Consider the following 15968-nt stretch of genomic DNA (forward strand, 5'->3'; position numbering starts at 1 on the left):
GAGCACTGTGCTAGCCACTAAGGGAAATTCAAAACTAAATAAAGCTGCCTACATGAAGTGTGTGTTCTTTAAAGGGATATAAAGCATCTGTAAAAAAAACTTAAGTGTATAGAAATGCGACAAACAGTATTATACATTTCAAGGAAGATAAGAAATGACATGACTTTGGCTTCATTTAGGGATTGACAGCTGGGCCTTGAAGAACAAGATTGCTTTTAACTGGTGAATTTTAGGGGAGAGGAAGAGCACCCCAAATTTCCAGAATATGCCATGAGGAATCATAAAGAGGAAATGAAAAGGGAACACTGGGAGCAAAGTATTAGTATACAGTGCATTAAGGAGAATAATTTGAGACATAGAAAAGATAAGTTGGAATTATATTGGGGACACTATAGAACAGCAACCTAGATTTTACCTAGTAGATTATGGAAAACCACTGGAGGCTTTTCCAGAGAATTATGTGATTATGGTCGGAACTATGCATTAGGAAGATTACTTAAGCAGAAGTTTGTAAAATGGATTGGAGAGGAAAGAGACTTATTTGGAAACAATTATAGTAGTCCACATAATGGGAAACTGAATTGTGATGGCAGCAGGAGGATTCAATACCTCATTGGATGTGGCAAAGTGAGTGAAAGAGGAGAGTGGTTTCTGACTCAGATTTCTGGCCTAAGTGATTGAAGGAAATATTGGCATCATTAAAAGACATATAAAAGGTAAGAATAAAGACAGGCTTTCTTGGCAGAAGAGATAAAAGAGTTTAGTATTAGATATATTGATACTCTGGAAATACTTAGGGAACAATCATATTTTTCATATGTATATAGGAAAAAATAATAGGAAAAATGTATGTATATAGGAAAAAAACTTTAGAAAAAATAATGAAGTTCATTTGAGGTAAATGTAGTTAAAATGGAAATTAGGAGAATAAGAATCACACAGGCTTAAAAATAAGTATAAACATTTCTATTCCCCTTTAATACATATATATATATTTTAAGATTCCACTATCCCTTCCTATTGCATCATTATTTATTATTAATTTCATTTTAGTATGGTCTATAAATGTAACAGAATCTTTTTTTTTTTCCTGTATTTTTGCCCATTTCATCTTGGTAGCCCAGTGTAGGATCAGCTTTTTTTTTTTTTTTTTTTTGGTAGGTTTCATGAACATTGAAGGAAAAAAGCTAATATTCTTTTTTTTTTTTTTTTTAATTAGGGTCTCCATGTAGCTATTAGACCTAAATTTTTTTTTTTTTTGGATCTATTTTATTTTATTGTGAAACTGGATCATAGAATACATAAATAGCAATGTAATGTTGATTTGGGGCAGTTTAACAAAGTACTAAATCAATAATAGGTTATTTTTTATACAACCAAGGAATTTTTTTTTTAATTTAATAGCCTTTTATTTACAGGTTATATGTATGGGTAACTTTACAGCATTGACAATTGCCAAACCTCTTGTTTCAGTTTTTCCTCTCTTACTCCCCACTCCTTCCCCCAGATGGCAGGATGACCACTAGATGTTAAATATATTAGAATATAAATTAGATACACAATAAGTATACTTGACCAAACCGTTATTTTGCTGTACAAAAAGAATCAGACTCTGAAATATTGTACAATTAGCTTGTGAAGGAAATCAAAAATGCAGGTGTACAAAAATATAGGCATTGGGAATTCAATGTAATGGTTTTTAGTCATTTCCCAGAGTTATTTCGCTGGGCGTAGCTGGTTCAGTTCATTACTGCTCCATTGGAAATGATTTGGTTGATCTCATTGCTGAGGGTGGCCAGATCCATCAGAACTGGTCATCATCTAGTATTGTTGTTGAAGTATATAATGATCTCTTGGCCCTGCTCATTTCACTCAGCATCAGTTCGTGTAAGTCTCTCCAGGCCTTTCTGAAATTATCCTGTTGGTCATTTCTAACAGACCAATAATATTCCATAATATTCATATACCACAATTTATTCAGCCATTCTCCAACTGATGGACATCCACTCAGTTTCCAGTTTCTAGCCACTACAAAAAGGGCTGCCACAAACATTCGTGCACATACAAGACCTAAATTATCTAATACTCTTATTAGCTCCCCAATTCTTTTTTATTACTTTTTTTTGTTGGATTGATCATATTTGATAGTGGTCTGTTTAAAAATCTTCTATTTCTGTTTTTGTCTAGTTTTCATGAAAGATTATAATGTTTTCCTTTATAAATTTTGATTCTTCGTTATTAGATGTTTTTGGACTTGATGTACTCTCACTTGTATAAATCCTTTTAAGTATAATATTTTGACTAGCTTAAAAAAAAAAAAAAACATTTTCTGGTCGAAATTCAGCTTTGTTGTTCTAAGTTCCCCTTACACTTGTAAGGGAAATAAGTATTTGTAAATGCCTACTATGTGCCAGGCATTACAAAGTGCTAGGGATACAAAGAAAGGCAAAAGATAATCCTAGCTCTCAAGAAGCTCACATTCTAATGGGGGAGACAACATGCAAACATCTTTATACAAATAAGATACAGGATAGATTGGAGTCAAAAGAAAGAGAAGCCACTAGCATTAAAGGCTCCTTGTGAAAAGTTAAATTTTAGCTGGGTCTTGAAACCAGGAGCTAGAGGTGAGAAGGGACAAAATTACAAGCCTGAGGGACAGCTGGTTAAAATGCCCTGAGTCAAGAGATGGAGTATCTTTTTCAAGGAATAGCAAGGAAAGCCAGTGTCACTGATTAGAGGAGAAAGGAGTAAGGTATAAGAAGATTGGAAAGATGGTGGTGAGGATGATGGCAAAGGGCTGAGAAAAAGCCAATCAGAACTTAATATTTGATCCTGGTGCTAGATCCTGGCATTTCTTGACTTGGGGGCTTTGAGTAAGAGGAGGTTTGACATTTCCTTAATGTAACTTCTAGAAGATCATAGATAGCTGAGTGGAAGATGGCCTGGAGTGGGAGATCCTAACCAGAAGGCAGGGATACCTGCACTAAGGTGGTGCTAGAGTCAGAGGAGATATGGTGGCATATATGAGAGATATTACAAAGGTAAAACCAGTAGGACTTGGCAACATATAGAATATAGGGAATGAGAGTCTGGAGCTGCAGCCCACATATTCTGTGACTCTGGGTTGGCTGATAGTATCATCTTAAAGCAATAGGAAAGTTAGATGTTGGTTCATTGGGGTTTTCAGTTATGTCTGACTCTTTGTGACCCCATTTGGGGTATTCTTGGCAAAGATATTTGAGTGTTTTGTTATTTCCTTCTTCAGATCATTTTATAGATGAAGAAACGGAGGGAAACAGAGATAAGTGACTTGCCTAGCGTTACATTGCTAGTAAATTTCTGAGGCCAGATTTGAACTCAGGAGGAAGTATCTTCCTGACTCTAGACTGGGTGTTCTATCTATTGCACCACCTAGCTGCTCTGATACCACTGGTAGCAAAGGCCAAACATTGGAAGTCCCTTTTATACTGCCACAAGTTTTGGAGAAAAGAATGTATTTGTTAAGTTTAATGATGTGTATGAGACATTCATTTTAGAGATAGTTGGTTGACATTTGGAGATGAGAGTCTGGAGAGTTAGGAAAAGAGTTTAAGACTGGATAAGAAGATTTGAGATTCTTCAACATAGAGATGATAATTAAATCTATAGGAGCTGATGAGTTACCAAATGAAATCGAAGAAATAGGAGGAAGAAGAAAAGAGGGCCCAACACAGAACCTTTTGGACACCTAAACAGTGGGAGTATGACCTTATGTGAAAATCTAGGCAACTGAGAAAGTTTACTCAAATAGGAAGGAAAAGAACCAAGATAATAGTACTATCATGAAAACTTAGAAAGAAGAAAATAACAAGTGGAGAGTGATTGACATAATCAAAAACTACAGAGAAATCAGTATAAGGATTTAGAAGAGGATATTAGATTTGGTATATGAAAGTTCTGGCAAATTTGGAGAGAGCAGTTTTAGTTGAGTGATAAGAGTTTGAACTCTGAACTGTAGAGAGAGTTCAGAATAGCGAGAGGAAAGAAAGTAAAGTCATTAATTGTTGATAGCCTAAAGCAGATTAGCCAGAAAAAGGAGGAGAAGTATAGGATGAAACCTAGTAGAGATAGACAGATCAAGTCAGGGTTTTTTGAGGATGAGGGATACAGACTCATGTTTGTAGATAGTAGGGAAGCAGCCAGCAGCAAATGGGATGAGGTGGAAATGACCAAAGGGGGATCATCATAATGATGCATAGGCTGATCTTTTAGAGAAGATGGAATAAAAGGTGATCAGTTGTACAAATACAGTGACACCTATACATATAATTGAGATGGAGTGGAGAAGTCATGTGAAATGAGTATATTGATTTGGCAGCAACATAGCTTCATTTAGAACACTTTCTGTTTAAATGTACTTGGATTTTTGAGCTTTTTAAGCATCCTTTGACTTTCATTTTATTGTGAATTTTAGTTCATTTATGTTTAATGTTAAAATGATTTCTCTTCAGTCACTCAGATGCGTAATATAATTTCTATTATTATTTGAGATGTCGCAAAGTCACTGTATAACAAAGTTTCTCTTGTTAATAACTTTGTAGGTTTCTTTAATTTGAACTTTCTCTTTGATGATAGTTTTACTTTGGGATTACCCTTCTTCCCTTCTCTTTTTCTTTTTTTCCCCCTTATTTCCTTCCTTTTCAATTTCTCTGAAAAACCTTCTAAAAAGGTTAGTGGTTCAGCCAGTCCAGGATTTTGAGAATTCTCACAATTTGTTGCTTTTTTGGTTTATCTTAAGTATCAATTTTTTGTTTAGACTGGAAATGGTTTTTTTCAAAATGCACTTTCAAGCTTAATGTGCCTTCTCTAAGTTAAATTGCTCTGTAAGATATAAATATATCAAACAATCATTAATCAATTAACTCAGCTCCTTATCAGCATTACTGATCCTTGAAGTTTTTGTCCAAGTTTCTACCTTCCAATTTTTTTGGAATTGGCTAAAGCCTCCCCTACCTTTAGGGTCTCTTAAAATTCATCATTCCTCAGTTTTTCTCTTGGATAAAAACAATGTCAAAGATCTGATTATAATGTTCCACAAAGTGCACTTCCAGCCCTTCAGTAATGTAGGCTGCAAGATCATAATAATCCTTCTTGTTCTCTGCAGGGAGAATGACACAGGTGACCCCTGCTCTTTTGGCTGCAATGGTCTTCTCCTTAATGCCTCCCACAGGAAGGATCTTGCCAGTGAGAGACACCTCTCCTGTCATGGCCACATTCTGCCGAATGGGCTGGTTCATGGCTAAGGAGAGCAGTGCTGTGACAATGGTGCAGCCGGCACTGGGTCCATCCTTGGGGGTTGCACCTGCAGGCACATGAAGGTGGATGTGTGAGGTCAAAAGGAAATCATTAGATGGGTTTTCATTCATTAAGAATGCCCGGGCAAATGTGTAGGCAATCCTGGTACTTTCTTTCATGACATCCCCCAGCTGACCTGTCACTTCTAGGCTCCCATCTTTACTATCTTTTTCCTTGGGCCTCCGGAGCAAGGTTTCAATGAACAAGGTAGAGCCTCCCATGGCTGTCCATGCCAGACCCATGACAACACCTGGTGGTGTTACATCATACATGCGTTCTGCAGTAAAGATGGGTTTCCCTACAAAGTCCTGTAGATTCTCTGGTGTTATTTCCACATACTTCGTCTTCCCACTGACTATCTTATAGACACATTTTCTTAACAGCTTCTCCACCTGCTTCTGCAGGTTTCTGACACCACTCTCCCGGCAGTATTGCTTGATGAGAAGAGTCAACACATCTGATGAGATTTTAGCCTTGCTTTCATCGAGACCACACAGGGCACGGGCATGTGGAAGCAGGTAACGCTCTGCAATGGCGAGTTTTTCCTCAGCCACATAGCCAGAGACATTGATCATTTCCATCCTATCTCTCACAGGGTCAGGGATGGTTTCTGTAATATTGGCTGTGCAGATGAAAAGAACCTTGGACAGATCTACTGGCACATCTAGGTAGTGGTCCAGGAAGCTGGAGTTTTGTTCTGGATCTAGAAGCTCAAGCAGTGCAGAAGAGGGGTCTCCCTGATAGCTCCGCCCGATCTTATCCACTTCATCGATCAGAATCAAGGGGTTTTCTGTCTGGGTTTTTTTCAGACACTGGATAATCTTCCCTGGCATGGCCCCAACATATGTTCTCCTGTGCCCCTTTATTTCTGCCACGTCAGTCATGCCTCCAATACTGAAATGGAAATATTCTCTACTCAAAGCTCTTGCAATGGAACGTGCAATGCTTGTCTTGCCCACTCCTGGAGGGCCATAGAAACAAAGGATCTTCCCTTGTGTTGATCCTCGAAGTTGGCTCACAGCAATAAATTCTAAGATGCGTTTCTTGATGTCTTCCATGCCATAATGATCTTCCTCCAAGACTTCCTTGGCTCGGACTAGATCCAGATTCTCATCACCACATTTGCCCCAGGGTATGGAAGTCAACCAATCCAAGTAATTTCGGGTGATACTGAACTCTGATGAATGATTATCCAAAAAGCCCAGTTTCCTCATCTCTTCATCAATCACTTGCATGACATGCTTGGGAACAACAAGGTCCTCTAAACGTTCTCGGAATCTTTCCTCGATGGCATCTTTGTCTTCTTTTTCCAGGCCTAGCTCTTTCTTGATAATTTTTAGCTGCTCTTGCAAAAGGTACTTGCGATGAGTTTGCTTGATTTTCTCTTCCACCTCCTGGCCTAGACGTTGTTGTAGTTTGTTCAGCGCATATTCCTTCTTGAGCAGAGAGAGGGACTTGTAGAGCCGATTTGGAATATTTGTTTCTTCCAAGACATCCTGCAGTTCTTGAGATGTGGCTCCTGTCAGTGCTGCCCCCATGTCACTCAGGAAGATGGGATTGTCTAGAGGTCTCTGCCCAACCTGCATCATCTGAATCACAGACTCTCTATAGAGGGGATTCAAAGCAATGATATCCCGAATTGTCTTCACAACCTCTGCGATAAGGGCTTTCACTTCCTCATTGATTTGGAGGTTTTCATGGATTACATTTTCCACTTCCACCATCAGTATTTCATCACCAGAACTGGTGGCAGATTTTATCACCAGGTCCATCACTTGGTCCTTGGCACCTTGGTCCTCCTCCGCCTCCTTGGCTCGTTGGGATTTTTTTCTTTTTTTCCTTTTATTTTCTAGCTTCAGTTCATCAGGCTTTATTTGTTTGTTTATTCGAATCCTTCTGTGTCCCATAACTATCATACGCAATTTTTCCCCGTGAAGCTGCATTTCATGAATGTCAACAAAAGTTCCCGTGTGGTAAATTTCATTCAGGTTCTCAACCACATCAGATTCATTGTTGTCATCTCTCTTTAGAAAGACACCTGCATACGGCTGGGCAAGGTGAGCTTTCTTTCTCAGCAGGTCAACCAACTTCTTGTTTTTAACCTCAATGATCTTGATGAAGCGAGGGAACACGGGGTTGCGGGAGATGGGGATGAGCGGCACATGGGGAAATTTCTCTGGGATCATCATGGGTGTGAGGGCATTGGTGTCAGGGTCTTCCTCACTCCCTACCCCGTCTGTGGCTCCAGGCCAGTCTTTGTCCCCGCCCCCAGGGCTCTCCTTGTAGTTGTTGGGGCCATTTGCCTGGGTACAGCTGCTCTGGATGCTGGCCTCATCCCACACTCCCCAGCACCCCGCCACGCCCTGCACCGGGGCTCCCCGGCCACAGAAGGCCCAGGCTGCTGACGCGCTGCTCGCCAGCCCTCTCGGCAGCCGCCTCAGCAGCTGCACCCGGGCTACGGGGAGCCCCTGCTTGCCGCCCCGGTCCCCAAGGCCGGCCAGCAGAGGGGGCCGCAACCCCGGCGCTAGCCCTAGCTGCCTAGTGACTCCCCATAGGCCCAAACAGCCTCTGCTTGCCGCCATGCCTGTCTCATCCTGAGGGACCCCACTTCCTCTTGTCACTTCTTTCTCTTCTGAAGGGAGCTGCCCTTGTGTCATTTCCGCCTCTTGTGATGGGAACCCCCTTAGGTCATTTCCGCCTCATTCCATGAAATTTCTGCCTCTTGTGAAGGGATCCGCCCACTTGTCTCCAACTCTATGCTCAACAGGCAGACCAAGGTAGTTCCCTGTGCAAATGCCTGAGCCGTACCCCGCCCACTTCTGCCTCACTCTCTGACCAGCCCTCCCCCCAGTTTTCCTCTAGTATCAGTTCTTTTAAATACTTCTCTTTTTGGCTAAGGATTCTCGTTCAAAGATTTCTTTGAAAAATAATTTGTGATCAGACAAGTGAGGATCACAGAAGATTATTAAATGGGCAATTTTTATTTTGCACAAACAAGACCATTGCAGTCAATAATTAGAAAGAAAGTTGGAAACTGTTTCTAATATTAAATTTTTTTTAAATTACAAATTCTCTCACCCCCTCACTTATTGAAAATGCAGGTAATTTGATGTCAGTTATGCATTCGAAGTCTTGCAAAACTTATATTGGCCAGGTTGCATAAACAGCAAAAATCAAGAAAAAAGTATGCTTCATTCTGTACTCAGAGGTCATCACTTCTCTCTGGAGGTGGATAGCATCTTTCAGGTTTGGTGAATCTTTAGGAGTTATCATGAAAGTTAAGGGTCATTTGGAATTCTCTTGGATCTTTGTCTTGATATCAGAGTAGCCAAATCTTTCACAGTTGGTTACCTTTAATTAAAATTTAAAAATACTCCCAAAAGGAAGTATTTCTGTTACTTTGTATAATGTTCTCTTTCTGTTCACTTCTCTTTGCATCAGTTATACTTTTTCTCAGGTTTTTTTGAAACCATCCTGCTTGTCATTTCTTATAGCACAGTATTAATCCATCATATTCATATATTATTAGTTGTTCAGCAATTTCACACTTGGTTGGCATCCCCTCAAATTTCAATTATTCCAAATATTTTTGTGTATATGGTCCTTTTCCCTTTGCTTTGATCTCTATGGCTTGTAGATTAAGTAGTGGCCTACTACTTAGATCAGCTGGAGTTGGGATGAAATTTTCTCATAAATGTCTATTTCTCAAATATATAAAAGAACTAAATCACATTTATAAAAGTAAGATTCATTCACCAATTGGTAAATGGCCAAAATAATATCAGCATAGTTTTCAGAAGAAGAAATCAAAGCTATTAATCAAAAGTAAGGGGAAAATTTCTTAATCAGTAATAATAAGAGAAATTCAGATGAAAACAATATTGAGGTACTAGTTCACATCTATCAGATTGGCAAACCATGGCAGAAAAGGAAACTGACAAATGTTGGAAGGAATGTGGTAAAATAGGTACACTAATGCAGTGTTGGTGGCCTTGTGAAATGCTGTATTTTGGAAAGCAATTTGGAACTTTGTTGAAAGGGTTATAAAATTATATATACCTAGGGGCAGCTAGGTGGCGCAGTGTATAGAGCACTAGCCCTATAGTTAGGAGGACCTGAGTTCAACTTTGGTCTCAAACACTTAACACTTCCTAGCTACGTGATCCTGGGCAAGTCATTCAACCCAAATTGCCTCAGCAAAACAAAACAAAATTATATATACTTTTTTTTTAAACCAGTACCAGTACTAGTTCCACATTCCCAGGACACCAAGAAAAAGGAAAATTACCCATATATACAAAAAGTTATAACATCTCTTTTTATGGTAACAAAGAATAGAAAATTGAGGGAATACCTAATAGTTGGGGAATGGTGGAACAAGTAGTGACATGTGATTGTGATAGAATATTAATGTAGAATTAGAAATCATTTTTAAACTTTTTTTCTTGCCTTTTAATTTTTTTTTGGCAAATAGCTAATAGGGAAGTATATTTTGCATGACATAATATATATAATGATTATTTTAGTGTTGGCCTTCCCCGTGGGCGGGTGGCACCTGGAAGAAGGGAGAGAATTTGGAAATGAAAATTTTAAAAGGTCAGAAAAACAATCAAGTATCTAAAAAATTAACGATTTTAGTCTTCACCTTAAAAAAAAACAAACAAACCAAAAAAACAACAACTCAGAAACCCACATACTTCCTGAAAGTAGATGGGCCTTTTTGTAAATGTTTCTAGATCTTTTTGCTTTTAAAATATCTACCCCTCACAATTTTTAACTAATCTGTTCTCAGTCAAGATTTTGTATACATTTCACATTTTTCTCTTTAATTAATAAAATTGTTACTCAGCCTACTCTTTTGCTAGAATAGATAATATTATAATAGATAATAATAGAATCCTAGGAACAGGAGTGAGGTCAAAAAACACTGCTATTTATTGGTTAAAACTCTGAATGAAATTTAGGTTAAGAGGATGACTGTCTAAATTGGTCTACTTGTGCAGTGCCATACCAATCAAACTGCCAAAAAATTATTTTATAGAGCTAGAAAAAATAATAACAAATGTTATCTGAAAGAACAAAAGGGAATTAATGGAAAAAAAATACAAAGGATGGTGGCTTAGCAAGTCCAGACCTAAAATTCTTATAAAGCAGTAGTCCTAGATACCCTTACCTCTCTTGGTTCTTATAGTACTGTTCTGTATTGGATTTCCTCCTATCTCTATGACCATTTCTCAATCTTTTTTGATAGATTCTTATACATATATTTTCCTTTAATTGTGAGTAGACTCTACTTCTGTTCAAGCACCACATTTTACATGTAAGGTTATTATTAAGGAACAGGAAGTATTTTGCAAATAATAGTCCAAAGACATCAATATTATTTATTAAGCATTTATTATGTATCAGCCACTTTATTAAGAACTGGGAGCACAAAGAAAGGCTATAAGAGAATCACTATTGATTAGAGAAATGCAAATTAAGGCAACTCTTATGTATCACTACACATCTCTCAGATTGGCTAAAATGACAGGAAAAGATAACAACAAATATTGGAGGGGATGTGGGAAGACTGGAACACTAATGCATTGTTTGTGAAAATGTGAAATGATCCAGCCGCAGTGGAGAGTAGTTTGCTTTGCCCAAAGGACTATCAAACTGTGTATATCCTTTGATCCAGCACTGCCACTACTGGGTCTGTATCCCAAAGAAATCATAAAGGAGGGAAAAGGACCCACATGTGCAGTAATGTTTGTAGCAGCTCTTTTTGTGGTAGCAAAGAATTGGAAAATGAGTAGATGTCTATCTATTGGGCATTTGAAGGTAATGGATTGGTTTTGTTCTATAAAAAAATTATGAAGAAGCTGATTTTAGAAAGACTTAGAAAAATTTATATAAACTAATGCTAAGTGAAACAAGTAGAACCAGGAATATACTATACACAGTGACAACAAGATTGCGCAGCGATCAGCTGTGAAAAACTTGGTTCTTCTCAGTGGTTCAGTGTTCCAAGGCAATTCCAGTAAACTTTGGATAGAAAATTCTGTGTGTATCCAGAAGGATAACTATGGAAATTGAATGTAAATCAGCACATGCTATGTTCACTTCTATTGTCTGTATTTTTTTTCCTCTTGTGCTTTTATTTTGTTGTTGTTCTGATTTTTCTCTCCCAACATGATTCATAAAGAAATATGTATTTTAAAAGTTAATCAGGCATGACCAGAAAATAAAATAAAACAAACAAAAAAAAGAGAATGACTCTTTTCCTTATGTAGATCTATGTCTTGGCCATAAACAATCGAGAATTTTTACAAACCTTGCTGCTTGGTCCTTGTAGATGCTGTATTCTGTGAAAACACTGAACCGCGTTCTCTCCAAGACAAACAGAAACGAGCAAAACAGACGTTAGAAGAAATGATGAACTACATTCCAGGTGCAATATTTAAGATACATATTTGCTTTGTTCTGTATATTTGAATTAGTACACTTTACTAAAGTCACAATAATGCAAATTAGAGCCAATTTTAGGATAAATTGTTCACTTCACAAAATTAATAAGGCTGTTTCACATGTATTCAGTTATATATTGTTTTAATATATAAATTGTTAGATTAAAGGACTACAAGAAAAAAACCTTAAGTTTCTTATCACCCATGTGATTTTATTGAATGAACTAACTACTAAATCTTGAAGTTCCTAAGGACGGTTGATTAAATAGTAGTTTCTGAGAATCATTTCATTAATAAATAATAATCAGGGCAGCTTAGAAGGCATAGTGAATCAAGCACTAGTTCTGAAGTCAGGAGGACCTGAGTTCAAATCTGGCCTTAGACACAACACTAGCTGTAGGATCTTGGACAAGTCACCAAACCTCAATTGCCTCTCAAAATAAAATAAGTAAATAAAAGATCAAGCTAGCCTTTACCATATATAATCTTTTCCCCTCCACATTTTTTATGTAATTCTATAGCTGATTTGAACTAAATGTTTTCTATTTTTTTCACTTGTCCTCCCATATTTGTAATGTACCCTTTCCTCACCTTCACCTATTAAAATTTCTATTTTACTTTAATGTCTTGATCTTCTGATCTTTTCTGTAACACCCATCCCCAAAATTACATTGTATTTATTTTACACACACACACACACACACACACACACACACACACTAATATGTGTGTATATTGTTTTGCTTCCAGGAGAATAGAAGCTCCTTGAAAGCAGGAGTTATTTTATTTGTGTCTTTTTATCCCCAGCACTGGGCAGTTAGGTGACACAATGAATAAACTGTTGGACCTGGAGTCAGAAAGATTTGAGTTTAGATTTGGCCTTAGACCCATATTAGCTATGTGATCCTGAGTGAGTCTCTTTACCCGTTTGAGCGTGAGTTTGAAGAAAGAAATGGCCAACCATTTTGCGCCTAAAAACCCCACTGCTGAGTATATATTAGGTACTTAAGAGTGTGTTGAATTAAATTGTTGAATACAGGCAAGATCCAAGGCAAATGAACCTGGTTAAATCTATTTGTGACAATGTAAAGTAAGTTTTTTGAGTAGATAGATGAGAAATTAATAACTTGTTTTCTGTATGTATTTTACAAATTGAATCTGAGCTTTTTATTTTAGGGTCTATTTACTTTTCAAAAGCTGGCAGCAATGTCATTTAAAATTTTTGACCAACTGTAAACCAACACATTTACTTAATGGCTAAAAATATAATACATGTTAACCTGAGAGAGAGAGTTAGACAGACACACAGACTCAGAATATTTGAAAACAGGATGGAGATTTAGGTATTTTGTAGTAATCCTTTAAAAAAAAAAAACACCTTAAATTTTTTGTTTTCTTTAGATCGCATAGGTAAATGCATTGGTGATAAAGCCAATGAAGGTATCAGTCTTCTGTTTAATGGCCTCCAGCAGCCTGTACTCAACAAACAGGTACCTTTTTTTAAAGACAGAACCTTTTCCTGCAACATTTTCTTATGTCCTTTAGCTATATAAAACAAGGGAATGAAGCAAAAGAATAACTATTTATATTAGAATTTCCCTTGAATCATGCAATTTGCTGAATGTCAACCATACTTTTAGCTATAAATATAAAATACTTTGTCTTGGACACAATGGTTATCAAGGAAAATAATGTGATGTTAAGTAGTTTTACAACTTACTTTGGGCTTTTAACACTTTTTTTTTTTTTTTTTTTTTTTTCTTTTGCATGTTAGTTGACCTATGTTCTGTTGGACATTGTGATACAGGAGCTTTTCCCAGAACTCAATAAGGTAATGAATAGCAAAACATTTTATTATCTTGATTTTTTTTTTTTTCCTCAAAAGTTTTAATGCCACCTGTATTATTAGAAACATAGGCGTTGAGGTATTTTGGCCACAGTGCTTTTAAAAAATGTTGTTTATTATTAGTTACTTTTCTAATTTCCTTGTTTTATCATATTCAAAAATAGAACTTAAGTAAATTCATATAACATCCCAAGGCATAAGTTTCTTCATGTTTGTTTAAGAAGTAACTTAAATCGAAAAACTATACATAAAAACCTTTTAGTACCCCTAAAAAAAAAAAAAAAAAAAAAAAAAAAGAAGTAACTTAAATCCTTGCTGTATTAGCTTTTTTCTTCCCTATCTCTTTCTTGTCAAACACAGTAGAAAGACATGAGGTACATGAGGTACCTATTGCTTTGTTAGGTTGGAATATAATCATTGGCATTGTACAACTAGCTTACAAGGGTCTAGGAGCAAGATCTGATTCAAGTAATATAGTTCAACAGATATTTACTGGGATTTTTGGGGGAAAGCATGTTTTTCTTGAGTTTGCCAACAGAGATTTATATACTGTGCAAGTCGTGTCAACAACATTTGAAAATTAGTGGCCTGAAAGCATAGAAATACAGAAAATAGGGAATTGAAATATTCTTTCAGCAAGCATTTATTACTTAATAATTAATTACACTTTGTGCCAGATTTTGTGCTAAATTCTAACTATACAAAGAGAAAATAGCTCATATTCTTGAGGGCCTCATTCTAATGTTGCATTTAAATAACTCAATACATACAAGTTAGATAGTAGATAAAATATGGTCTCAGATGAAAAGGCACTAGTACCTTGAGGAACTGGGGAAGGCCTCCTTTAGAAAGAAGTTTCTGAGGTAAGTCTTCATGCCCCAGTGTATAGGATATTTTAAATGAATAAGTATGAAGATCTGAGGATGATATCATGGTTGTAACTGTGGGTGACTGGCAACATGCTGATACCTTCATCAGTAACTATGCAGTTAGGAGGAGATGGTTTATAGGAAATGATAGTTCAATTTTGGATATGGTTAGTGTAAAGTGTCAATGGAATATCCAGTTTGAGATGTCTAATAGTTAGAAATGGGAATGAAAATTTGACAAGTTAGTGTTGAATAAGTTGATTTGAAAGTCATCAACATAAAGATGAGATGATAATTAAATCTATGGGAGCTGATGAGATCACTAAGTGAAATAGTGTATAGAACTCATGCTGGGAATCAGGAAGATCTAAGTTAGAATTCTGCCTTAGACTTAGCTATGTGATGTAGGGAAGCCATTCTATCTCTGCCTCAATTTTCTTATCTATAAAATGGAGGTTCTAACAGCACTTAACCTCTCAGGTTGTTTTGAAGATCAAATGAGACTCTTTCCTTTCTTCCTCCCTCCCTTTCCTCCTCCAGCCATTGCTTCATCGGTTTTTTTTCCCCTTCTCTTTTTCTCTCCTTCACTCTTTTAAAATGGAGATTCCAGGAGATTATAACCAATTAGAGGAAAAGGCAGCAGGGATGGAGGTATCTTCCAGGGGGAGAGGGCTACTGGAGCTTAGGGCCAGAGAATCAAGGATGCATTTGGGAGAAGGATGAAAATCAAAGCTAGACCAGTGTCTCATCAGTATTAGTACTGGGAGTTGCTAATTACTTCTTGTTTATTTTTCTGATTTTTAATTAGTCCTATTTATCTTATCTTGGCAGTTTAATAAAAAGAATTGTTTGGTATTTTGTTGAGACAAGTGGATTTAGAAATGCTTGTTTTGCTTTATATTCTATTGATTTATTTTATTTTATTTTCATTTAATTTACACTTATTCTAGGTCCAAAAGGATACTGTATCCGTATCATCCTGGATGTAACAAGCTGTGATCGATCCAGACAGAAAAAGTTGAAATCTGTCATACCACTATAGTACAGAAGAGAGATGATATAGTCTATTCTTCCCTTGTTATTTTTGTAAATATTGTGTATCATGTAATTCAGTCTCTGAAAATCGTATTGCTTTTTTGTTTTAATAAAGACTAATTCAAACTTATTATGATTGAAATAGAATTTTTCTTCTCTTAAGTTTTAATTCCACTTTCTCCAAATCATACTTCTCTTTAGTATTACAGTTTTCATTTTTGTTCTAGATGAGCAACTGTTTTGTAATGCAGTTTTGGTTCCTCTGAATACTGAGAAGGAAAGTGACCTACTTGGGTTTTCACAGCCAATATGTTTCAAAGATGGGAGTTTTTAAAGGAGCAATTGTAGAAGATAAATATATAGTTGTTTGACATAACAGCAGATTGGGAAGAATTATGAACTATAGTATAGAAGCACAGGAATGTGAAACTAATT

General features: G+C 36.7%; 1 protein-coding gene across 6 annotated transcripts in view; it reads left to right on the plus strand.

Moving 5' to 3' along the window:
- The window catches only part of SNX14 (sorting nexin 14), a 113976-nt gene extending 98312 nt beyond the window's left edge, over nt 1-15664 (plus strand). For 4 of the 6 annotated variants that reach the window (XM_023503097.2, XM_012549196.3, XM_031964558.1 and 1 more), the window contains 4 exons: nt 11672-11767; nt 13185-13273; nt 13558-13614; nt 15449-15664. In XM_023503097.2, coding sequence (XP_023358865.1) covers nt 11672-11767; nt 13185-13273; nt 13558-13614; nt 15449-15487 — 281 coding nt within the window. In that variant the 3' untranslated portion in view covers nt 15488-15664. Of the gene's footprint in view, nt 1-5738; nt 5853-5929; nt 6091-11671; nt 11768-13184; nt 13274-13557; nt 13615-15448 lie in introns of those variants that run through there. The other 2 variants (XR_002770250.2, XR_002770249.2) reach the window with 2 other exon arrangements.
- The last annotated feature ends 304 nt before the right edge of the window (nt 15665-15968 follow it).

The sequence above is a fragment of the Sarcophilus harrisii genome, chromosome 4 (genome assembly GCF_902635505.1).
Source record: "Sarcophilus harrisii chromosome 4, mSarHar1.11, whole genome shotgun sequence".
NCBI lineage: Eukaryota > Metazoa > Chordata > Mammalia > Dasyuromorphia > Dasyuridae > Sarcophilus > Sarcophilus harrisii.